The 24,784-nt window shown below is 49.7% G+C and overlaps 2 protein-coding genes across 7 annotated transcripts; one reads left to right on the top strand and one right to left on the bottom strand.

Annotated features, from left to right (window-relative positions):
• Window positions 1–2,837: 2,837 nt before the first annotated feature.
• LOC142925708 (uncharacterized) lies at window positions 2,838–11,216 on the bottom strand. Of its 2 annotated transcripts, none has more exons than XM_076069090.1 (11): window positions 11,021–11,216; window positions 10,541–10,868; window positions 9,614–9,731; window positions 8,195–8,264; window positions 7,811–7,899; window positions 6,399–6,506; window positions 5,071–5,180; window positions 4,733–4,769; window positions 3,820–3,897; window positions 3,223–3,273; window positions 2,838–2,979 (listed from the first exon to the last, which is right to left on the bottom strand). In XM_076069090.1, exons 1-11 carry the CDS (start codon window positions 11,079–11,081, stop codon window positions 2,977–2,979), a joined length of 1,053 nt encoding a protein of 350 aa, XP_075925205.1. In that variant the 5' UTR covers window positions 11,082–11,216; the 3' UTR covers window positions 2,838–2,976. The 2 variants fall into 2 exon arrangements, with proteins under 2 accessions (XP_075925205.1, XP_075925206.1); XM_076069091.1 differs by having other exon boundaries at window positions 10,541–10,838.
• Window positions 11,217–11,323: 107 nt separating this feature from the next.
• Window positions 11,324–21,617, top strand: LOC142925709 (uncharacterized). 5 transcript variants are annotated; one of them, XM_076069095.1, is made up of 5 exons: window positions 11,324–11,410; window positions 12,942–16,231; window positions 17,034–19,015; window positions 19,336–19,463; window positions 19,717–21,116. In XM_076069095.1, the coding sequence occupies exons 3-5, from the start codon at window positions 18,841–18,843 to the stop codon at window positions 20,074–20,076; spliced, it is 663 nt and encodes a 220-aa protein (XP_075925210.1). In that variant the 5' UTR covers window positions 11,324–11,410; window positions 12,942–16,231; window positions 17,034–18,840; the 3' UTR covers window positions 20,077–21,116. The 5 variants fall into 5 exon arrangements, with proteins under 5 accessions (XP_075925210.1, XP_075925211.1, XP_075925208.1 ...); XM_076069096.1 differs by adding an exon at window positions 21,419–21,617 and having other exon boundaries at window positions 11,376–16,231; window positions 19,717–19,875; XM_076069093.1 differs by having other exon boundaries at window positions 11,376–13,115; window positions 16,101–16,231.
• Window positions 21,618–24,784: the final 3,167 nt, after the last annotated feature.

Raw genomic sequence — 24,784 nt, 5'->3', positions numbered from 1 at the left:
GCCTTGTCACACCTCATCACACCACCTCGCACCACCTCACACCTCCACATGATGTTGGAACCGGTACATCCCCCCCTGTATAGTGAGCTGAGTGATGGTGCTGGTGATGATGGTGATGCTATGTCTGTTACTGATGGTGATAAATACGTTGGTGATGTTAATGACGGTAATGGCAGTGATGATAGTTAATTATGTTGGTGATGGTGATGTTGATGATGGTAGTGATGTTAATGGTGATAATGGGCCGTCGCCTCCAACAGGGTGGGCCAAGTCTTGGTAGTGTTGGTTATATTTGTAGTGGTCGACTTGACGCGAACAACTTTCTTGTTTTCTCCGACACATCTTGTATTACAACTCTTCACAGTACGTCTGTGACTCCGTCATTCCGCTTAGCCGCAGCTCGCTCGCCGCGCTCTGCCCGTCTCGCTCACTCCGCTTCCTTCCCCTATCCCTCACTGTCCCTTTGTGTCGTCCCTGTCTCTCTTCATCGCTCGCTGTCTCTGTCTCTCTCCGTCGCTCGCTGTCTCCGTCTGTCTCCGTCGCTCGCTGTCTCCGTCTCTCTCCGTCGCTCGCTGTCTCCATCTCTGTCCGTCGCTCGCTGTCTCCGTCTCTCTCCGTCGCTCGCTGTCTCCGTCTCTCTCCGTCGCTCGCTGTCTCCGTCTCTCTCCGTCGCTCGCTGTCTCCGTCGCTCGCTGTCTCCGTCTCTCTCCGTCGCTCGCTGTCTCCGTCTCTCTCCGTCGCTCGCTGTCTCCGTCTCTCTCCGTCGCTCGCTGTCTTCGTCTCCGTCGCTCGCTGTCTCCGTCTCTCTCCGTCACTCGCTGTCTCCGTCTCTCTCCGTCGCTCGCTGTCTCCGTCTCTCTCCGTCGCTCGCTGTCTTCGTCTCTGTCGCTCGCTGTCTCCGTCTCTCTCCGTCGCTCGCTGTCTCCGTCTCTCTCCGTCGCTCGCTGTCTCCGTCTCTCTCCGTCGCTCGATGTCTCCGTCTCTCTCCGTCGCTCGATGTCTCCGTCTCTCTCCGTCGCTCGATGTCTCCATCGCTCGATGTCTCCGTCGCTCGCTGTCTCCGTCGCTCGCTGTCTCCGTCTCTCTCCGTCTCTCGATGTCGCCGTCTCTCGATGTCTCCGTCGCTCGATGTCTCCGTCTCTCGATGTCTCCGTCGCTCGCTGTCTCCGTCTCTGTCCGTCGCTCAATGTCTCTGTCTCTCTCCGTCGCTCGATGTCTCTGTCTCTCTCCGTCGCTCGCCGTCTCAGTCTCGTCTCCGTCGCTCGATGTCTCCGTCACATTGCTGGATTCAAACTCGGGTCTCCAAATTAATATTTCAGTGTGTAAACCACTGCTCCCATATTTAATTAACTACTGGTTAATTGGCCCATTAACTGTTGAATTAAATGTAATTTCTATCAACTCACCTATCCATATCAGTGATGATGATGATGATACGTATTTAGCGCGCAGCGCGACAGACCCGGTGACCTGAGTTTGATTCCTGCTCAAGGTCAACACCAGTCAGGATTATGTGAAACGGTCCTGGGCCTCCCCTAGGTCGACTCAGCCTCAAATGAGTACCTAGTGCGGTGTGTAAACAACACCATTTGGGAGACAAAGGCAGTTGGGCATGGTGCTGGCCATCTACCCCATCGCATACCATGCCAGCCTTAATAGGTGCTCGCTAACACCACCTGCCCCAACAGTCTGTTAAGGCTATAGGGGGGATGTTTGTCATCGTGTGAGTGATGGGGCAATAGTACAGAAAGTAGACAAGTTTCCGTACCTGGGCAGTGTGCTTCTAACCAACTCCAGTTTGGCTGCAGTTGTCTCACCCTGAATCCGCTGAGCAGCACTGCATTTGTTTTTCACCGTGTGAACGAAAATTAAGTTGAATATTTTGAGGTTCTTTAAAAATTATTACTAAACACTGCTTATAAACATAAACGCATAAATGCTGAGAATATAATGTCAGATGCATATCGTCTGTACTTTATACAGTGGCTTGTGCTAAGAAACTGCCAGTCAGACGCAAACTTGTCATGCTGGGGTGTTATTGCCAGAAACGCCTTTGTTTCCCCAGCGCTGATTTTTACCAACCACACCTGGTATTCAATTAAGATTGAGTCGACTTAGGGGAGGAGTAGGGCCGGTTCAAATATAATTTACCACTGCTATTGGCCACGACCGGGAATTATGTGAAATAGTATCGGAGCCAGATGACATCCCCGTCGCACCCCACGGTAAACAGGAGGAAATGGCTCTGACACTCGGGTCCGTATGTTTACACGGGCCTTCCCACCATAATGGTCCTTAATGATTGTGAACAGAGTCAGGGACCCCAAAAGCACAAAGAATAACCCAAGACCGTGGCCTCTTATTGGTATTGGAGGTCTTCACCAGGTCAAGAGAGCTTCCTGGTGTGTGCACGTGTTCCACTGTTGCGGTGCCCTGCAGTGGCATTTTGGTGACACTTTTTTTTTTCAATTTGTGGAGGAAATTTCTCCTGCCATGGCCAGGTTGGATCTGATGTATGGAGTCCCACTGCTTGCGGTGGTGAGGGGCCAGTGAGCTTCCTGATGGTTTGATCCACAATGAGGCGCTTCTTTGGGATGTTTGCGTTCTTCCAATTGTTTATCCACTCAAGCATATCGGTTGTGTGGACATAAGCCGGATGGATTTAAGAAACGTTTCCATTGATTACCACGATAACAGATCAAACTAGCGACTTCTGGATTGTGTACCAACCATTGCGTCATGCCAGCGTCTTGTGATGTCATGGTTATAGGTGGGGGGAAATAACAACCAGGGTACAAGGTGTTAGTGTGTCGTGAGTTTGAGGACACAGTTTCAAATATAGTTATTTTTTTATTTTTTTCCTCTCCCCCCAAATGGGGTAAAAACAAATAAATTGCAATGTATAAGGGTTGTGGAGGAAAGGGTTGGTAGGAGAATGTGTGCCGAGATCGCCAGCAATCTGCGGCGGACGCCTGCTCACTGTACGAACGCCTCCCGTGGAATCCGTCCGGTAGTCGGACGAAAAGGAACGATGAAGGTAGGCGACCGCGGTTTTCGGAGATCCGAGGCGGACGGCGACAGTGATGAGGGAAGGGGGGAGAGAGAGGGGTGGAATAGAAGGGGAGATGGGCGGTATCGTTAGTGATGCTCGTCAAACGCGAATGCGCCCGACCGTTTGCTATCAGTCGTGTCCATAAACGGTGCGGATGGGACGGCACTCACGTTCAGTTCCATGAGGGTGTTCGCACACTGCTGGAACTGCCAGCTGTTCTCCTGCAGCCACCCGAGAGTGGGCGCGCACGCACACAGGAGAGACGTCAACATGACTACCCAGTTTGCCAACCAGATAACTAGGCCTGGCCTGGATCCCATGGCAGCCTGAATGGGCGACGCCACTCCAAGTGGGTCATGTAAACCCCTTACATTGTGCCGCTTTGCTCGCTTTCCTATGGGAGCTGCACGCTTTGATGTTGGCCGACTTCGGAAACAGTCATAATGTCACAAAGTCAGTGCACAAGAGGTGCAACTGTTAAGCTGCTGCTGATTAAGTTTAAGTTTTTGCCAATGTTTTGTAAAATAAAATGGTGGATATGTAAACAAGTGATTGATTAGAGCTTGGTATATGCTTAAGCCATTTCAAGCATACGTTAAACCTCTAATAATAATTATTTTAAAATAAATATTGTTCCTTTCATCTGGCTGTGGACAAAATGGAGGATGGGAAGTGGTAGGAGTAATGCCAGGGTTGTGGCCAAAGAGCCGCATGGCCCTCGAAAAGTTGGGAGAATAAATATTTCTCATTGTTGCAGCGAAGCGTACCGCAATTCTGTGCACCACCGCAGGCGTGGAGGGCACCACAGGCGTAGAACTTCGCAGCTGCGAAAGCATCTGCCCATCCTGATGGTGACAATGGTGAAGGTAGTGGTTGTAAAAAGTGGTATAGATCATGGCGATAATGATTGTGATTGATTATAGTGGTGAGCATGATTATGGAAACAGTAGTCGTGGTGATGAAGATAATGGTAAAGATGGTAATGATTGTTGTGGAAGTAGTAGTTATGGTGAAAGGGATCATGGTGATGATGGAATTACATTATGATGTTGGCGGTCAGGATGAAGATGACGGCAATAGTGGTGGTGTTTGTGGCAATGATGATGATAGTGATGATTGTGGTAACGATGGTAGATGTGTGACGAAGATAGTCAAAGATGGTGTTAGAGATAGATGATTGAAGCAATAAGTGATGATGTTGATAACCGCCAGCAGGACAAAAACAAAAAACAGATGACATTCAACAGCTGCTCATGTTCCTCTGTGTCATCTGTAAACTGCACGTAACCTTTTCTTAAGTGAACTCTTATACAAACAATTAAGAAACTTAAGTGGGCTCGGGCAGGACACGTCTTTATAAGGGTTAATGGCTGATGATCAAGAATGCAGCAATGAGATGGAACCCATCTAACAGTTGTTCATGGGCAGGTGCTAGGTGGGTTATTACAATTTCGCAATCATGAGAAATTTCAATGGCTTAGGGGAGGTATTCATCCAGCAGTAGTTTGACCAAGGCAGGAAATGATGACCTTCTTCAGAAGTGTTTTACTTGGTGCATTTGGCAAAATCCTCTGATCACAAGCACTTTTGCATGTGTGGGGAAACTGGAATGCACGGAGACACAAATATCACAGAGAGTGGGGATAGCTTGAGGGCCGGCATCTGTGGAGGGTCACTCACCAGGATCACGAGCTGTGGAAAGTGGTTTCGCACGAAGCTGTTGACACACACACATGCAGTTAGAGATGGGACACAAGGCCAAGGGAGTGTGTGTGAGTGACCGGGTGGATGAACGCATGAGCGAGCGGGGTGTTGAGTGCATGGGTGAAGCTGGAGGGTGGGGGAGTAGGCGTGCGGGCGAGCCATTGGTTGAACAGGCAACCACAAAGATAAACCATGTAGATGAGTGGGTGGATAAGCATGAGGACGAGTGAGTGCCTGGGTGAGTGGGGAGCTGCGTGGACGGACAGGCGAATGGGTAAGCGGGCAATGTCGCGTTCATGACGAAGGAGCGGTACCTCATGTAGGCATTTGGGTCGTGGAAGGAGTCGCACAGCGGATTCCCGTTCAGCCATAGCTCTTTCAAATTGAAGGCCTTCAGTGGGTAAAGTTCCCTCACATCTTTGAGCTGCATGGCAGGGGAGATATTTCCATACAATTAGGGGCATAAGGGCCATGCTTCTGGGCAACTTACCACAAGTTATGCATTACAATCCATGCCCACGCATGGATTGTAACGCTTTGCAGAATGCATTTGCCTTAGCGTGCAAAAGCTGACGCGCAGCTGTCACGGCAAAATGTGTATGCATATTTGTAAACAGTCCCTTGTGCTATAGTTTGCATCTCTTTTGGTTAACCCTTTCATCATTGGTGTGCGGTATTCAGTTGGGTGTCCTTGATAGTAACAACACATTATACAAACATTTCGTTTATATTGGATCACATTTTATGAACGTTACATTGCCCTCCATTACGAATGGGCAGAGTCAATGCAGAAATTCCTTTAATATTCGTTGAAAAGGGTTAACAAAGGAGGCCAAATACTGCAATCACATATTCTAAGTGAATGTATCAGCTCTCAACTTAATTGATTAATTAGCCCATTTCAGCATAATGGTCAAATTCAAGAGTCCATGCTATGTTTCGTCTTTTGTTTGTATTAATTGTATTTTGTTTGTGTGGTCTGTCCTGTCCAGTATGTACTGTGTCCCATTTGTACTGACCGTCTCATCGTATGTCTCACTGTACTCTCTTGTCTGCACTGTCTTGTTGCCTATCTTGTTCATGCAGCCCAATATGTTTTGTCCATATAATTAGTTGTCTGCCTTGTCTGTCTCTTATGTGTCATTAGCCTAATTTAACGTGCATATAATTTGCATGAATAATAAAGAACTGGTTCCGACACACCATTTGGTGCATGCGTTGTGAGTGCAATGACTGAAGTTAATTGACGTATTGATGCGGAGTTGCGGGCCTACTGTACAAAGTACATCAACAGGTACCACCCATAGGTGATACATGTTGATGTACTAAACTGCAATAGTACGTTTCACATTTGTGTATTCATTGCATTTAAATAATTAATTACGTTTCCACTAATTAAAGGCATATCTGATACCCAATACATGCTTAAAATAATATCAAGCGAATCGGAAATGAACAAGTACCAAAACAAAAGGAGACGATATAAGATATAATAGTAGGTATATCGATACTTGGATTGAATCGCGTAACGAACGGTCGACTCGCTGTGGCGAGGAATCTGAACCAACGCGACGCTCGCACCAGAGGTGCACCAGGCATGCGAGCGTCACGTCGCGATTTATTGAACGGCGCTCACACCCACATTGTTTTTGGAGAGGTTCAGCTTCTTGAGAGATGGAGTGTGCTGGGCAAGTTTTGCCAGGTCATCCAACCGGTGCAGGTCATTGCACGTTAGATTCAGGGATGTGATCTGTGGGAGTGGAAAGCAAGGGAGGCACAGAAAAGAAAAAGGTCCCTCTTATAGCCTTAACAGTCTTTTGCAGAAAGTGCTGTGAGCGAGCACCTATGAAAGCCAGCACGGTACACAAGGGTGGTCAGCACCACGCCGACCGCCTCTGTCTCCCTAGTGGTGATGTTTACACACTGCACTAGGTACTCATTTGAGGCTAAGTCGACCGAGAGGAGGCCCAGGACCGGTTCAGATAATCGTCACTGGTGTTGGCCGTGAGCGGAAATCGAACTCTGGTCGCTCGATTCATAGCGCAGCGTGCGAACAACTGCACTACCGCTCCCCTCTAAGGGAGGCAAAAGACAAAGATCCCCAGTATAGCCTTAACAGACTAGGAGCAAGTGCTGTTAGCGAGAACCTATGAAGGCCAGGATGGCACACGAGGGGGTGGGTGGCCAGCACCACGCCGACCGCCTTTGTCTCCCCAGTGGCGATGTTTACTCACCGCACTAGGTACTCATTTGAGGCTGAGTCGACCTAGTGGAAGCCCAGGACCGGTTCAGAATAATTGTCACTGATTTTGGCCGTGAGCGGGAATAGACACTTGGGCCGCTAGGTTCGTAGCGCAGTGCAGTGCCACCACCTACGGTTTAGCAGCAATAGCAGCAATGTAAATGTCGTGCCGTGCCTCGTTTTGGTTTTATCTCAAGTCGATGGTCGGCGATGACCGCGAGGTAAAATGGGGGCTACGCAACCATGAAGCACGCACCAACATCCACGTGTGGCGACGCGCCTCTAATCCAGCACTAATTAATCTAGTCGCTAATACCAATGCCACATTATACTGCAGTTTGGTACGTATTTTGTACTGGTAGGAACCTCCTGGTTCCACCCAGCCCACAAGGGATTATTGTGTCCGTCTGTCGTCCATCCAAAAATGGGAGGGGTGGGGCTGGGTGGAGAGGGGAGGGTGGGGAGGGGCTGGGTGGGGAGGGAGGGGCGGGGTGAGGAAGGCGGCCACGGCACACACGAGGGGGTGGGTGGCCACCAACCACGTCCGGCCATCTTCACGACATTTTTCCCTCCACGTGGAGAATCAACAACATGCGTTTGGAGTATGCGGATGCTCACAATCTCTAAATTATAAGCCGCCAATTCGTTGAGCCATCATTCGAGGCAAGCAACGTTCCTACCAGCTCCCTCTGCAGGAATGTGTTTTAAGAGTAATAATGCCCTACAGACGAATGGACCAAGAGAGCTAACGCAGCAACACTATACCTTAGGTGCAAAGCATTAAAACACGTGGGGAGAGGAGAAGGCCGTACCATTGGAATATTCTCTCGGATGATCTTGTTCAGACCATCCATGTGGTCCTTCCGGTTCAAAACCAGGTCGACACCACGTGCCTCCAGCTCTGGGGAGTGGGGGAGGGTGATCGTGCATTCATTACGCGTTGCGTTCAACTCAACTCCTACCCTCGCGATGCATACAGTGAGTGATGCGTATAAGGATGAATTAATTAAATATTAGTTAAAATGACATGACAATGATATCTTTAGGCTAACAGGATGAATAAACTAGAACAAATGAGACTAAAGAAACAGTATGAACGATTCTCGGCTCAAATAATAAAGCTGAGTTGTGACAAGTTGTCAATGTGCAGGAGTGCAAAGTAAACTTAAAAAAACACAAATGTTTGTTTCAATTACCTTCATTAATTCTGACCGCCTTCAAGTCCAGAGCTTTGTTGGTAGGGTCATATTTTTGGCTCAAACATTTCTGTAAAAAGAACACGCACATGTCGCATCCCCCATTAGCATAAACTGGCTGCTATGACAGGGTCTGTTGGGGTGCACCAATTTTAAGCACAATGTGAGGACACAGCATCACCATGTCATCTACACGCATTGCGTGTCACTCAGTGACACGGCTTTTGCAGTAGAAAAACAACCTGTCGCTGCCTGAGCCGCGCTGAGTTGACTTGGCACAGCAGTGGGCATAGTAACACACAGACCTGGCTGTCTTTGTCACTGCTAACATTGTCTACGTAATGGCCCTGTACGTTTATTTTAGGTCAAATTGACCAAGCTCAGATACCCACTCTAACAGCAGGGTGATTACTGGAGCCGGGACCAGAGTGCAGTGGGTTTGCTCAACCAACCACAGAAAATACTCCCTGTTTAGGCTTACAGAGTATTGGGGGCAGCGAGTGCTCTTCGTGAACACTAATTAAGGCCGGAAAGGTACACCAGACGGTGATGTGGTGAGCACCACACCAAGCTGTGTTTGTCTCCCCATTGGTGATGTTAACAAACTGAACCAGGTATAAATATATGGTTGCGTCCATATAGGAAAAGTGTCATAGCATCACAAGTTTAAGAGGGCATGGCTCTAAAGAAAGCTGTCTATGGTGTGGACCAATCAGTTTAAAAGACAATGCATATACTACCAGAGCATGTTTTTTGTTTGCATGTTCACCACGAGCATATATGGTTAATGCAGACATGATTCCTTGCAAAAGGTTTCAAAATGGTGTTATAACATCTTAACACTATTTTTATTGCCAGAAAGGCTAACATCTATTCTTATATATCAATGTTGCATGTCGATTTAAACTAGATACTTTACAACGTCAAAGTTTAGTTTGTTTAACCAGTTGAGAATTCAAGAGACCAGGATGTGTTCACTTTTTGTCAAGGAGCATAAACCATCACATGAGCTCCAGTCATCCTCGTAGTGGCTTTTGGCCACTCATCGAAAAAAGATAGTCACTGCATCGAGCGCATTCAAATGCACTTCTGCGGCCTTCTGGAACGCTCTTCCAATATCAGGAAGCTACTGGAGCTATGCACTCTTAAATATAAATTGACAACTCATTTCCCTATAACTACTTGTTGTGTTTAGTTGTCCTCCCGCACCTCCGGTCAGCATGGTTGGCTATGTATGGTGTGAAATAAGTTTAAATGCATACATTTCCGAGAGTGACCTGGGTCACCAAAATGACAAGTCTCTATATTCTATAATTATTTTGGTGCAACTGTTAACCTTTTATAATTGGCATTTCTTTCTCAAAACCTGATACCTAGGATACTCCATCTCCACGTTTGCACACCCCCCAGTACATTTACCGAGATCTCGAACCAGCACAATTGGCTTGGCACCGCAGAATCGGCTTTGAAGATGCGCCGCTTGGCCATCAGCAGCTGCTGCCGCTGCGCCTTGCAGATGGACATCGTATAGGGTCCGCTGGTGGTGGCAACGCAGGTGCACCACAAACAAAACACAACAGCACAGAACATCAGCGATGAGGGCAAGAATTAGGCACATGAGAAAAACCTGCGCTTTGCCCAGACAGAGGCAGTGTCCAGGCTCTACTCGAGGTTTGCATTATATTCTAGGTCGCTAGTCGACTATAATAGGAACGTGACTAATAGCCACAGGCAGAGCAAGATGTATACTGGATGTGGTGCGCCGGGTTGAGGTTATTAGTCAAAATGTTACTGACCCAGACAGACCCAGCTGAAATTATGCCCCGACTCTAAAAATAACGCAATAGCTAAACACTGATGGATGTATATAGCGTCTAACTCGAACACATCTCTAGATGCTGTATGAAAACCAGGGCGTGCGCACCATGGAGAATCAGATGTGGGCTCCGAGGATTGAGGTGAGAGCCTCATTCACCGCTATGGGAAAAGAGTATTGTGGTGGCCTTCCGGATCATATAGAGTAAATAACCCTCTTGTAGCCTACCTAGGTTGTAAGAGCAAGTGATGTCAGTGAGCGCCTATTAAGGCCTAAATGGCATGTAAAGGGGTGGGTGGTTTGGTCAGCCGCACCCGGCCGCCTTCACTGCCCCATTGCTGCTAAAGTTTTCACAATGCAGCAGGTACAAATCGACTTTGGGCAGGCCCGGGGACCGGTTCATATATCAATCTCCACTGATGTAGCCATGGCTGGAAATCAAACTAAGGTCCCCAGGTACATAGTGCAGTGGCCTAATCACCGCGTCCCCTCTGCACACACATGCACGGTGTGCGCTCAGTTAAACTTACCGGCGCTGGCAGGAACCCGACCTATCCCCCTTGTCCACATTTCCACGTCCACTCATACGATGGGAGCGGGGGATTCGGCCATCTCTAGCATCTCGTCCTCCGCTACTACAAGAGCCTCCGCCATCACCTCGTGTCCATCCTGCACCATTCCTTGTTTTCCAGGTGCCCATATGGTGTGCATATTCGCCTCTCTTTCCACCACGTGCGGGGAACCCAGACAACTCCTCAAACATGTGGGGTCTGGGGCCTCTATGAGGACTCCTGGCTGTAGCCTGGGTCTCCATGCACACTTCATGCTCTGTGGACACGGTGGTGGGGGGACTAAAATCTGAGTCAGTGGAGAATATTAATTTGTGAACTTACATTATAATACATGTGCGACAGTGCTGTATGTTGTACATTAATGCTGATGTGTGTTTTGTATGTTATAGGTTTGTGTTGTGTGTTATTGCTGCTGTGTTGTGCGATAGTGACGCGCACCTTGGAAAGTCATGTTCGCCATGGCCACGCAGAGCGAGAGGATGTCGGCTTCGTTCGCCATAGCTGTTGTCGCCGTCGTGGACTCCACGGCACTGCTGGGCTGTGATTCGCGTTGCTTGGCCGTCTTCGTGTTCCGCGCCACTGTCACAGCCAACTTCTCCGCCTCCCTCCGCCGTCTGATGCGTGCTTCCGCCCTGCCGTCTCTGAGACCCCGCCCCTTCCGGGTTACCGAGATCTCGCGAGAGCCGCGCCCGTCACGAGATCTCGCGAGAACCGCGCCCTTCACGAGAACCACAACAAAAACAACAACAACAACAATGGTGAACGCGTTACAATCCACGACAACATCGTTACGTAGCATGTCATATAAACGCCGTGCGATGGCGTTCTGTAAGTGTATCAAATGTGATCTGGTTCGTTTGCGCGGCTGTTGATTTTGATGGCCATTGACCAGAGCGGCTGTTGATGTCGGCGCCTCGAGGCGCACAGCCATTTGACTTATAAATTAAAAATAATCAGAACACACGATTGGACTTAGACTCGCGTGACGTGTTTTAATAAAGTAAAGTTAGTTGAAGTATTTAAGTAATTGGGATATTTTATAGGGGAGGGTGAGGGGTGTGTGGTTGTGTGTTGATGTGTTTGTGTGTTGATGTGTCTGTGTGTTGATGTGCCTTGTGTGTTGATGTGTGTGTTGATGTGTCTGTGTTGATGTGTCTGTGTGTTGATGTGTCTGTGTGTTGATGTGTTTGTGTTGATGTGTTTGTGTGTTGATGTGTTTGTGTGTTGATGTGTCAGTGTGTTGATGTGTCTGTGTTTGTGTGTTGATGTGTCTGTGTGTTGATGTGTTTGTGTGTTGATGTGTCTGTGTGTTGGTGTGTTTGTGTTGATGTGTTTGTGTTGATGTGTCTGTGTGTTGATGTGTCTGTGTTGATGTGTCTGTGTTGATGTGTCTGTGTGTTGATGTGTTTGTGTTGATGTGTTTGTGTGTTGATGTGTTTGTGTGTTGATGTGTCTGTGTGTTGATGTCTGTGTGTTGATGTCTGTGTGTTGATGTGTCTGCGCTATAAACCCGGCGAGCCGAGTTCGATTCCCACTCGGGGCCAACACCGGTCCGCTTCTACGCCCTCCTCTAAGTCGACTCAGCCTCAAATGAGTGCCGAGTGCCGTGCGTAAACATCGCCACAAGGGAGACAAAGGCGGCCGGGCGTGCTTCTGGCCACCCACCCCCTCGTGTATAACGCTCCAGACACGTGTACAGTACAAACATCTCTCTCGAGTACAGACTACCATCGCTACTCATCATTTATAGACACAACAAAGACAAATATCCCCCGTGTAGCCTTAACAGACTGTAGGGGCAAGTGCTGTTAGCGAGCACCTATGAAGGCCGGAACGGTACACGAGGGGGTGGGTGGCCAGCACCACGCCCGACCGTCTTTGTCTCCCCAGTGGCGATGTTTACACACCGCACCAGGTACTCATTTGAGGCTGAGTGGACCTAGGGGAGGCCCAGGACCGGTTCAGATAAAATCGTCACCGGTGTTGGCCGTGAGCGGGAATCGAACCCGGGTCGCCAGGTTCACAGCAACGCAACGCGCTAACCGCTACACGAACACGCACACGAGAGCATTACGTGTACTAAGTTTGGTCCTATAATAACAATGACATAATAATGTCAATTATTTACTGAGCAAATCTTCACCGAGTCTCAAGATTGGTGTTTATGAGGCTCATGTGTTGTGTGCCGCGTGGCCAATGCCTGCAGCTTTAATCTTCACGACTGTTTGAAGAATTATTCCGTGAGCGATCATTGATTTACTGGACGATCGTCACCCACACATACTTTGTACGCACGAGTTATTTATCTGCATGATACGTTATTGCAGAATTGTATTTTGAAGCTTTTGTTGTTGTTGAGTACGGTGCTGTACAGTGGGGATGGAGCGGTGGCACAGTGGTTGGCACACGGCGCTTCAAATCCAAGCCGAGTTCGGTTCCCGACCACGGCGAACATCAGAGGCGACTGATATCTGAACCGGTCCTGGTCAAGCCCCGCTACCTCCCGCTCTCCCAGCGTTACCGGCACGCACTGGTGAAGTATGGTCAGACAACACCCGCCTATGCCCGATACGGCCTTCTTTGAACCATATATTTTACAAAAAATATGTTAAGGCTAAAGCGGGGGTCTTTTGTCTTTGTGTGTGTCTATAAGACGAGCGTGTGATACATACACACAGGGTAACCTAATTTGTTTTATTTTAGTCATAAACGCACGAGGAGAATAATTTCTTGAAGAGATGATGGCATTTGGACAAGGCGGATGATGGAACAGCAGCCAAAGAACGTGCCTGAGAATGCAACCTTTTTTATTTTACCAGGTTAGGCCCACTGAGCTGTACAGCTCGTTTTCGTAAGCGACCTGGCTACAAATGTTAGCTCAACGAAGTGGCTTATCACGTGGACATTTATAGCAGCCAAATATTCTAAATGCATGTTTCTAAATGTGGAGGGGAAAACCAGAGGAAGCAAGTTATGTTATGAGTTACTGCACTGAACATTTACAACAATGACTAGTAATCGGTGTTATGTTCTTTCTCTGAATTTTTTTCATAAATAATATGGCGTCATTACATTTGGAAATCAATAATTAAGTGTTTCACTTCATTCGGAGGAAAAAAATGCTTAAAATTACAACCTCAGGCAGCTCTAACAAAGTATTTTACTTTCAATTCTTATTTGGTTTTTATAACCTACCAGTTTCTTGTATATCATCATACAGTAAAAGTGATATTCACTTTTTTTTCAAAATATGTGAATAGTTCATACTATTCCTTGGTTCTTTTGGTAAAGTCACGTAGATAGAAAAATAATAAAGTGAATAAAAAATTAAAAATAAATAATAATTAAAACACTAATGTAGATTGTAGCCTGGTTCTTCATCGGAGTGAGTGTACTGGCAATCTATAATGTAGACTGGAGCCTGGTTATTAAGCTGGGTGAGTGTACTGGCAGTCTATAATGTAGACTGGAGCCTGGTTCTTTAAGTGATACAATTAAAAACAGGCACACTGCGTGACGCTTCCGCATGCGCGGGTGACATCACAGATGTGAAGTCACAGCTCACTTGCCGTGCAAAATATATCCATTATTACGCCCCCCCCTCCCCCCCAAAAAAAACAAAAGTCTATTTTTCTAATTTTTGCATTGTGTACAGTCTGGAAAGTACCCACATGGCACATTTCAAGTTGCATGTCAGGAAGTATGCTAAACATTTTGAACAGACACATTTACAAATTTCCTTTTTATATATAGATAAACCCCAATGATCCGATCGAAATCCCTAATTTTACATGAAGTGCCACCCAACCCCCCCCCAAATGCTCCGCCATGACCAGAGTGCAATGATAAAGGGCTGTAATTTTTTGTCAGTATGTGTATTTTTTCACGAGCTTTAACACCATTTTGTACATGCAGTAGAAAGTACAGTACAGCTTTTCCATGTTCAGATACTGTGTACAGATTTCACAAAATTTATGAAAATTCTGAAGCAGTGGCTTTAACATTTTCCTCACAAATTTGCTCGTGAAGTTCAATTCAGCTCTCTATGAGAAGCCATCCAACACAGTCCAGCGACTGCAAGAACTGCTGCCTCCGCATTCCAGTGATCCAAGGTACTCCCCTTTTTACGTGCCACCTTCAGCTGCAAAAGCTGAGTCTGCATATCTGCCCAAAAGGAACCGTGGGCATTGCAGCACCCCTGATGGAAACAATTGCGTGCCTTTGAGACAATCGTGACTGAACCAGGGGTGGAGATGATCGTGCGTGGCGCTGGAGACGTCCAGCTTCAGCTGCTGTACCAGCTGCTCCATCTTCCTGATCTCCACCCGCAGCAGCTTATAGTCCAGCTCTGTGTAGCAGTCATGGCCCTGCTCCATTCGCTCCACGCGCACCGTTAGGTTCTGCAGCAGCGCCGTGTAGCGCACCAGCGTGGCGTGGTTCTCTGCCACCTGCAGGCGTAATTTCAATTACTGTCTACTTCTAACGCATGAACAACCCTTAATACAACATGTAATGGACTGTATTGCTATCAGTGCTGTACTGTAGTTTTACATGAAGTAGTATGATCTATACCAGATATGTTGGAAGGCTGTATCCTCAAACCATCCTTCAGGTCAGGAGCGCAGCCTGATTTAACAGGAGCACTAACATTATATAATTCTTAGTATTGGTTGAAATGCAATACTGTAGCACTGCCACCTGTAGGGGTAGTTTAAATATTATCTCCTTCCAATTCATTTCAATCGATCTTTTACACGTGTTGACTTAATATACAACCATTTTTATGAAATATACGGGACTGTGTTGTTGGCAGTCCTGTAGTCATAGATATAAACTTATCATGATTATAACAGCACGGTTGGCCAAGGTACGGTGCGAAAGAAGTTCAACATGCATACATACTTACATTAGAAGGTTACTTCCTCAAGGAATCTTTGAGGACAGTCAGGTTAATGCATTCGCCTGGTATACAGGAGGTCGTGGGTTCGATTTTGACCCCAACGCCTGCTGTATATTTGGAGACTGCATGTTCTTCCCGTGATCATGTGGATTTTTCTCCGGGTCCTCCGACTTTTCCCTCTACATTTAGAAATATGCGTTTAGAGTATTTGGTTGCGATACATTTCCACATGATAACCCACTTTGTTGGGCTAACATTTGTGGCCAGGTCGCTTCTAAAAAAGAGATCTATAGCTCAGTGGGGCTCACCTGGTAAAATAAAAAAAGTTTTTTTTCATATTTTACAGAGAGTTAGGGGGAAGGGGTGTGTGGCACTCGTAGTCTGTTACCAGCAATGGGTCTCTATCGTAGCGCACTCCCGGTGTCTGCCCAGTGGTTGGTGGTGAATCTGTCAGGTTGCATTGCATTCTTAGTGAAAGGGGTGCAGCAGCCATTGTTAGAGTTTAAATCACTGATAGTGCTACTGAGACTACATACAACTGTCCTGGAAGTGTGTCAGAATCGGTGATCGATGGCACAGATTTGACCCCCAAGGGGTTGGCGTCGTCGCGTCTCGCAGGAGCCGTACCCACGTGACGATGGAGACGGGGCTCAAGTGCTGCTTCCTGAGCCTCAAGGTGCAGGACACCAACCTGGACCTGCAGAAGGAACATGATCGGAGTGAGCGCCAGCTGATCAGACGACGTGCTGGTACGCGCACCGCACCTTGCCGTTCGTTCTCCGGGTCCTCCAGTTTATTTCCCTCCCACATTTACAATCAACGTGCGTTTAAAGTATTTGGCAGCTATAAATGTCCACTTTGTAAGCCACTTTTGTTGAGTTGTGGCTTGTGGCCAGGTGAAATAAAAATAGCTTAGTTAAAAAAAAGTTATTTCGTTTTTAGAAGGATCAAATGTTTGCGTAACTGAACCCGGGTGATTGTCACTGGAAGTCTCTCAACTTGTCGGTTTGTAGCCGCCCAATGAGATGTGAATCACGCTTTGAACCCGCTAAAATGTGCGTAGAGCTCACATGCTCGCAAAACCTCCGAGAAAGAAACGTCTCGTTAGAAGAGTAACGTCACACAATGTTTAGAAAGAAAGTGTTACGCAGTCTAACACGTAGAAGGCTTTCGTGACCAATATTAATCATAGTAAAGGATTTTTGGGATAGACCGTGTGAATATAAATGTTTCATTAACCCACCACCACCCGACATGGCCAATTAGTAAGGTTTGTCACGTGAACAAAACGTGCCAAATAGTGACTACTTCAGCAGACTTGGTTTTGTTGTTTGTGTGTAAATCCGCAACGTTTACAATTCGAGTACTGTGACGTTTTCACCAGGTCATCGGGCGATTTGCCAGATCTAACCCAAAAACCTTTACGATGCGTCTGTCACGCATCCCTCGCGTGCAGCCGAGACGCTCGACTTGCAACCGTGCTCCCCGAGGTCCCGCCGCTGGCCCCGCGGCCTCTCAAGCGCTCGCACCCCCTCTGACCTCGGCGTGCAGGTGTCGCGCAAGGCCTACCTGGCGGGCGACGGGTTCATGTCGCTGGCCGTCAAGGAGCCCTTCCCCGTGCTGAGACGAGGCTCACGTTCCGCACCATGCAGCCAAGCGGCCTGCTCTTCTACTACTCCCTGCAAGTACCGGCCCGGCCTGAAGCCGGCCACACCACCCACCCCAGTATCAACGGTCGGTGACTCCTGTCACGTGTGACGCGCGGTGGCGGTGGTTGTGGTGGTAGTGGTGCGGTGGGGAGAGACTCACGGGGCAGCCCTCCAACGTGCAGCTCCTGCTGTGTGTGTGTGTGTGTGAGCAGCCCGGGCACCGGGCCCTTGACGCGGCTCACATCCCCCATCCATGTCTAAGTGAAGCACGTTGCCCTTCTTGATCACTGCAAACAATAATAAAAACAAAGACAAAAGGTCCCCCATACAGCCTTTAACACTCTTACCCAGGCTAATCGAGAGGTGACTGCGGGGAGTGGTACATCGTGGGGAGTGGTGGTGCAACGGTTAGCGCAATGCGCTACGAATCCGGCAACCTGAGTTCGATTGCCACTCACGGCCAACAGCAGTGACGATTATCTGATTTGGTCCTGGGCCTCTCCTAGGTTGACTTGGCCAAAAATGAGTATTTTTTGCAGTGTGTAAACATCGCCACTAGGAAGACAAAGGTGGTCGGGCATGGTGTTGGTAACTCACCCTCTTGTGTGCCGTGCTGACCTTCACAGGTGCTCGCGAACAGCACTCATCCCAACAGTCTGTGTGTGTGGGCAGGGTGAGATTCTGTCCGTCGCCCTCAAGAGGGGGCGGTGGTCCTGAAGACAAAGAGGACACCCTGCGGACCATGAGCGACGGATACAACGAAGGCTCCAACCATTTACCTCTTCGCTCTGTGCAACTCCTCCAGATGCCGCCTCGGTCTCCCCTGTCTTGGCCATAGGAACGTGGAATTTCCGTATTGCCACCGCAGGCTCTGGTTTGTTAGAAGAGACGAGCTCGATGCGTGTGCACCCCCCCTAGCGCGTGCGTGCATGTGTTCGTGTCACTTTGTCGTTCTTTCTTGCGCGTGTGCGTCTTTGCCTGCGTGTGTGTGCATCTGTGTCTCTCTGTGTGTGTCTGTACCTACGCGTATGCACATGTGCTTCTGTGTCTCTGCGTGTGTCTGTGTCTTTGCGTATGCGCATGTGCGTCTGTGTCTCTGCGTGTGTCTGCCTGCACGTATGCTCATATGCGTCTGTGTCTCTGCGTCTGTCTGCCTGCACGTATGTGCATGTGCGTCTGTCTCTGCGTGTGTCTGTGTCTACGCGTATGTGCATGTGCATCTGTGTCTCTGCGTGTGTCTGTGCCTACACGTATGCGCATGTGCGTCTGTGTCTCTGCGTGTGTCTGTGTCTACGCGTATGTGCATGTGCATCTGTGTCTCTGCAGCGCCGCGGGGACACGTGGCTATCACACTCGCGCGTCGTACAAAGTCATCGTCACCATCATCCTCAACATCATCGTCGATAGCATTGTCATTGTCGTCGTCAATATTGTCATCTTCAACACTTAGTCATCAGACATGGGTCCTGGCTATAAAAGTCTGGAATATCCACGACTGTCTTGGATCCATCCACAGAAATGATCCACCTCCTCCATTGTTCACACTTGGGCCAGACTTATGCTGGTAATTTAGTACGGTAATACAATAAACAGAGACAGGTGACTGTGTGACCGGTGGTGACCATGGCTGGTTGTGGTGGTGACTGGTGGTGACCGATGGTGACCGTGTGGCCAGGGTTCATCAGCGCGGCACCTGAGGCCCGTGCAGGATGGTGTGCCGGCGTGGCCCGGCGAGGGTGGCTGTGCGGGGCCGTGGGGGGGACACGCAGGGGGCGTGCGGGGGCAGGGGGGCAACAGTGCCGGTGCCGGAGCCACGCACGACCGCCTCTTGTGGGGGAAACGCATGCGCAGCGCGATCCACCGCAGCTGACGAAGTGTGGAAATGTACGTACGTGTGTTGAACTTCTTTGGCACCGTATGTAGCCAACCGTGCTTGTCCGAGGTGCAGGGAAAAAGACCAACAAACTGTACACAAAAAGCAGTTCTAAAGGAATGAGTTTTAGATCTACGTGGGTGAATGTTTATGTGGGAGTTTGTGTACGTGGGAGAGTGTGTGTGTGTGTGTGGGCGTATTTGTGAGTGTTTAAGCGGGTCACTTCTGAAAAAGAGCTATATAGCTCAGGACACCTTACCTGGTCAAATAAAAATAGTGTAGTTTTAATGTGTGAGCAACGTTGGCGGTGCCCTCTCTGTGCCTCTCACAGGCACCTCGCTGGAGCTGAAGACCGACGCCAACGGGTTGCTCGCGTACGCGTCCACCGGCGGGGACGACGACAGGCGGCACCTGGACATGCACCTGGAGGCGCAGCCCTTGTCCCAGCAGCTGCTGATGGTGAATGCAGTCCGTTATTTGCAGATGTTACACATTGGAGCTCATTACTTACAACAGTCGAAACATCTCCCTTCTAGCCGTATAGACAGAGAAAGCAGCGTAGTGGGGGAGCCCTGTGGGCCTCGATGCTCATAGTGATCTGTACATCACTTTAGATGTGACATCGTGATGCGCCCCGGTTGTGTTTGCACCCCAGAGGTGGCAACCCCCCAGCGTGACGTTGCCCGCCGGTCCGCCGCTTCGTGTCGCGCAGGTGGAGGTGGTGGTGGGCCCTGAGGCTCACGGGGAGCTGAACGTGGACGGCTCGGCGGCGAAGGCCGCCCCGACACGCCGCAGGGGCCCGGAGTTCGGCCTGCGCTCCCCGCTCTACCTGGGTGGCGTCGCGAGCGGCACGGGCCGGCGACACCTGCAGGTAGAAAGCCGCCCACGTTCGTCGTGCTGTGTCGGGGCGTTTTGCCCGATTCGAGGGTTTTATTCTGAGTTTTGTTGCGATTTGTGCCGTCAGCGTCACTCCGTGAAACGGTGGACTGTCGCGATGGCGCCTCCGGCTGTGCCAGCACCGGACATCCACCTTCCCCCCCCGGGGCTGTGTCAAATGGCGCGGCTCGCCTGAGAGTTCCAAAGCGGAAATCTTATCCGATAACGTTCCCAATACGAGATGGGTTACATTGGTGACCCATCAAACCATAGGATTATTTACAAACCATGCCTGCTCTTCTTGTTGGCCCACCCATACTGGACATCTATGAAAAAGAGCCTCATAACTCATCACATTCCTCCTGCAGTCTAAATAAAGATTCTGCGTCTGATCTACAAGGGTCTGTACCAATCTGCCCCATCCTATCTTGCTGAGCAGTGCACAGCGCCGGCCTCAACAGGACCCCAAATCGACGCCGTCAATGATCCGCATCCCACGGTTACCCTGCTGCTCTGCTGCTACTGCTCCTGCTGCTCTTGCTGCTGCTGCTACTCCTGCTGCTGCTACTCCTGCTGCTCCTGCTGCTGCTCTTGCTGCTGCTGCTACTCCTGCTGCTGCTCCTGCTGCTGCTGCTCTTGCTGCTGCTGCTGCTATTCCTGCTGCTGCTGCTCCTGCTGCTGCTCCTGCTGCTACTCCTGCTGCTACTCCTGCTGCTGCTCTTGCTGCTCCTGCTGCTACTCCTGCTGCTCCTGCTGCTGCTGCAGCTACTCCTGCTGCTCCAGCTACTCCAGCTACTCCAGCTGCTGCTGCTACTCCTGCTGCTCCTGCTCCTGCTGCTGCTACTCCTGCTGCTGCTACTCCTGCTGTTGCTCCTGTTCCCGTTCCCGCCCGCAAGCCTTGTGCGGCGATGCGGCCAGCGCAGTTTCGCCGGGAGTCTCCAAACCTGAGGAACTGGAGGCGGTCACCTGTGGGAGACGTTCCTCATCCATGCTTGAGTCTCAGACCAGTTTTGTTCGACACTTAAAGTGGCGCTGCTACTCCGTGTGAGCGGCGCGCATTTCCGATGGCACGGACTCGTAAGAGCACACGATCGCGAGCGCTCACGCTCGTTGACAGACTTATTGGTGTCTCTCGCAAAGCAGTGTGCCGCCCCCTGCTAGAGAATAGCCCGCGGAAGCGGATAATGCTGAACTAGTTCTGAGATACTTTTGTCCAAAGAATAAGGGGCAGCACTTTTCCACCTGCCCTTCCACGTGAGAATTATATTCACTTCCATAAGGCCACGATGCGGCTGATGAGATCTGTACAAATCCATACATTTATTTTTTACGTTAATCAAATACGTTAAGGAGAACGAATTGTCTGCTTATTTATCTTTGTTATGTTCTCCACAATGGCGCGCAAAGTTATTTTGTGTTATTAACAGTGGAGAGAGAGAGATCACATGTTCAAGGCCGAGTCTATGCCGGTGTTTGGTGTTGTTTGTATGTAGCTCTGTTTTGCGCTCGTAATGCATTTGTTTCCTGTCTTGCATTAGCGCGCTACGTGGCGCTGACGGTAGCCATGCGGGCCGAGAAGGAGGAGCGCCGTTATATCGGGAGGCGTCGCGCGCCCCGGGTGTGCCGTCACCGCCCCCCCCACCCCAGGGCCGCTGGAGGGCCGGGCTGCGTGCGCGGGGCCCGGCTCAACGGAGCGTCCCTGGGGGAGCCAGCACGCCGCTTCGCCGTGACGCCCTGCACCTCCGCGCCCACGACGCCCGGCGTGTGCTTCTCGCACGAAGGAGGCCACGTGCTGCTGGGTGAGAGAGCCATGCCGGCATTGTCGTCCCCCCCGCTCCCTCGCCCCCAACCGAACATCAAATAATCTGTTTAAACGCACGTTTCTAAATGTGGAGGGAACAACTGTCCTTGCCCCGCAGTCCGATTATCGCGGTTGGCTACGTACGGAGCAAAAGAAGTTCAACCACGCGATGCAGCACAGCGAACCCCACGCAGGTGTCGTCATGCTGTCGCCTCGCCGCGTCACGACATGCAGCAGTGTCGTTATTTTGCTGTTATTGTTGCGGATATATTGTTTTTTTTATGTTTCACTTGTCAAAGTAAATTATGAATCGCTGCTTTGAACCTGGCGTTCCCGAGTCAAATTCATGGCCGTGGCCACCGCTCTATGAACCCGGCATTGTAAGTTGAATTCCTGGCTATGTCAAACGTTAGAGGAGAGCGATATCGGATATCGGAACCGGTCTGGGGCCTCCCCTAGGTTGGCTCGGCCTTAAACGAGCATCCGGTGCGGTGTGTAAAATATCAGCGCTGGGAATGTGTGGCTCTGGCCACACCGCCTCCTTGTGTGCTGTGACAACGTTTATAGACGCTCAATAACAGTGCTCGCCCCAACAGTTGTTGGTATCACTGCACTTTTTTGCCACCCATCGAACGGAGACGGTCAACACATCGCGTGCGTTCAAATGCACTTCTGCGGCCGTCTGGAACGCTCTTCCTTCCGATATTAGGAAGCCAATGGAGCTATGCACTTATAAATTATCTAGATTGACGAATTCATAATAAAGGTTTTTTGGGTTAGATCGCGTTTATTTATAAATGTGTCGTAACCCTCCACCACCCGACACGGCCAATCAGCAAAAAAAGGTGTCACGTTGACAAAAAGACAAATAATTCACTACTTTAGCCCACCGGTGTGTTGAAGAGCGAATCCACATTTACAGTTTGAGTACGACGTTTCGCTGGTAAATACAACCAGCATCATCGGGCAATTCGCCAGAATGGTAAAGCCCTCCCTTGCTCCCGGTTTTATATAGAGCAGCAGGGTGACGTCATCACTTAACTCATATCAGGTGCAGTGATTAGAGGCGGAGGGGGGGGGTATTGTAATTATATGATCGATTAGTAATCAGTCATTGGTTATGATTAGTAATGAGTTGTAGATTAGTAATTCTTTAAATCAAAATGTAATGTGTATTATTTAATTATACGCTTCCAGGCCGCACTAAGCCTGTAGCTGTCAGAGCGATTAAAGTTATTCTTGTTCCTCTCAATTTCAATGGATTCTCTAATTAGTCTTTGCCAGTAATAATTAGTTTTACACAACACTGCAACATTGTCAAAATCAATTGAGTGTCCTTGTTGACAAGCATGTTCTGCCACTGCCGACAGTTGTGTTTGAGATAATTTAATATTTCTCTTATGTTCTTTAAGTCTTACGCTGATGTTACGTCCCGTCTGTCCAATGTAGCAGCTGCCACATAAACAATTAATCCGATATACACCTTCTGTTGACTCTCACCCCTACAACATTCACGCTCACTCCTGCAACATCCACGCTCACACCTGCAACATCCACACTCACCTCGCTAACATCCACACTCACCCCAACACCATCCACGCCCACCCCAACCCCATTCACTCTCACCCCTACAACATCCACGCTCACTCCTACACCATCCATGCTCACCTTCACAACCTCCACGCTCACCCCCTACACCATCTACGCTCACTCCTACATCATCAATGCTCACCTTTACAACGTCCATGCTCACCCCTACACCATCCACGCTCACCCCTACAATAGCCACGCTCACCCTTACACCATCCACGCTCGCCTCTACAACATCCACGCTCACCCCTACACCATCCACGCTCACCACTACACCATCCACGCTTTCCCCTATACCATCCACACTCACATCTACACCGTCCATGCTCACTCATACAACATCCACTCTCACCCCTACACCATCCACGCTCACCCCTACAACATCCACGCTCACTCCTGCAACATCCACGCTCACCCCTACACCATCCACGCTCACCCCTACACCATCCACGCTCACCTCTCCAACATCCACGCCCACCCCAACCCCATCCACTCTCACCCCTACAATATCCACTCTCACTTCTACACCATCCACGCTCACCTTTGCAACCTCCACGCTCACCTTTACAACCTCCACGCTCACCCTCTACACCATCTACGCTCACTCCTGCAACATCCACTCTCACCCCTACAACATCCACGCTCACCCCTACACCATCCACGCTCACCCCTACACCATCCACGCTCACTCTTACACCAGCCACGCTCACTCCTACACCAGCCACGCTCACACCTTCACCATCCAAGCTCAACCCTATACCATCCACGCTCACCCCTACAATAGCCACGCTCACCCGTACACCATCCACGCTCACCTCTACAACATCCACACTCACCCCTACCCCATCCACGCTCACCCCTACAACATTCACGCTCACTCCTGCAACATCCACGCTCACCCCTGCAACATCCATGCTCACCTCGCCAACATCCACACTCACCCCAACACCATCCATGCCCACCCCAACCCCATTCACTCTCACCCCTACAACATCCACGCTCACTCCTACACCATCCATGCTCACCTTTACAACCTCCATGCTCACCTTTACAACCTCCACGCTCACCCCCTACACCATCTACGCTCACTCCTACATCATCCATGCTCACCTTTACAACGTCCACGCTCACCCCTACACCATCCACCCTCACCCCTACACCATCTCCGTTTACTCCTACAACACCCACGCTCACTCCTGCCACATCCACGCTCACCCCTACACCATCCACGCTCACCCCTACACCATCCACACTCACCCCTTAAACATCCACACTCTCTCATACAAAATCCACGCTCACTCCTGCAACATCCACACTCACCCCTACACCATCCACGCTCACCCCTACAATAGCTACGCTCACTCCTACACCATCCACGCTCACCCCTACACCATCGACGCTCACCCCTACAATAGCCACGCTCACCCCTACACCATTCACGCTCACCTCTACAACATCCACGCTCACACCTACACCATCCACGCTTACCACTACACCATCCATACTCACCCCG

This window comes from Petromyzon marinus, chromosome 23 (assembly GCF_048934315.1).
Source record: "Petromyzon marinus isolate PM22_M1 ecotype Great Lakes invasive population chromosome 23, UKy_Petmar_22M1.pri1.0, whole genome shotgun sequence".
NCBI lineage: Eukaryota > Metazoa > Chordata > Hyperoartia > Petromyzontiformes > Petromyzontidae > Petromyzon > Petromyzon marinus.
The sequence above is the reverse complement of the archived record's forward strand: the minus strand, read 5'-3'. Positions and strand labels throughout refer to the sequence as shown.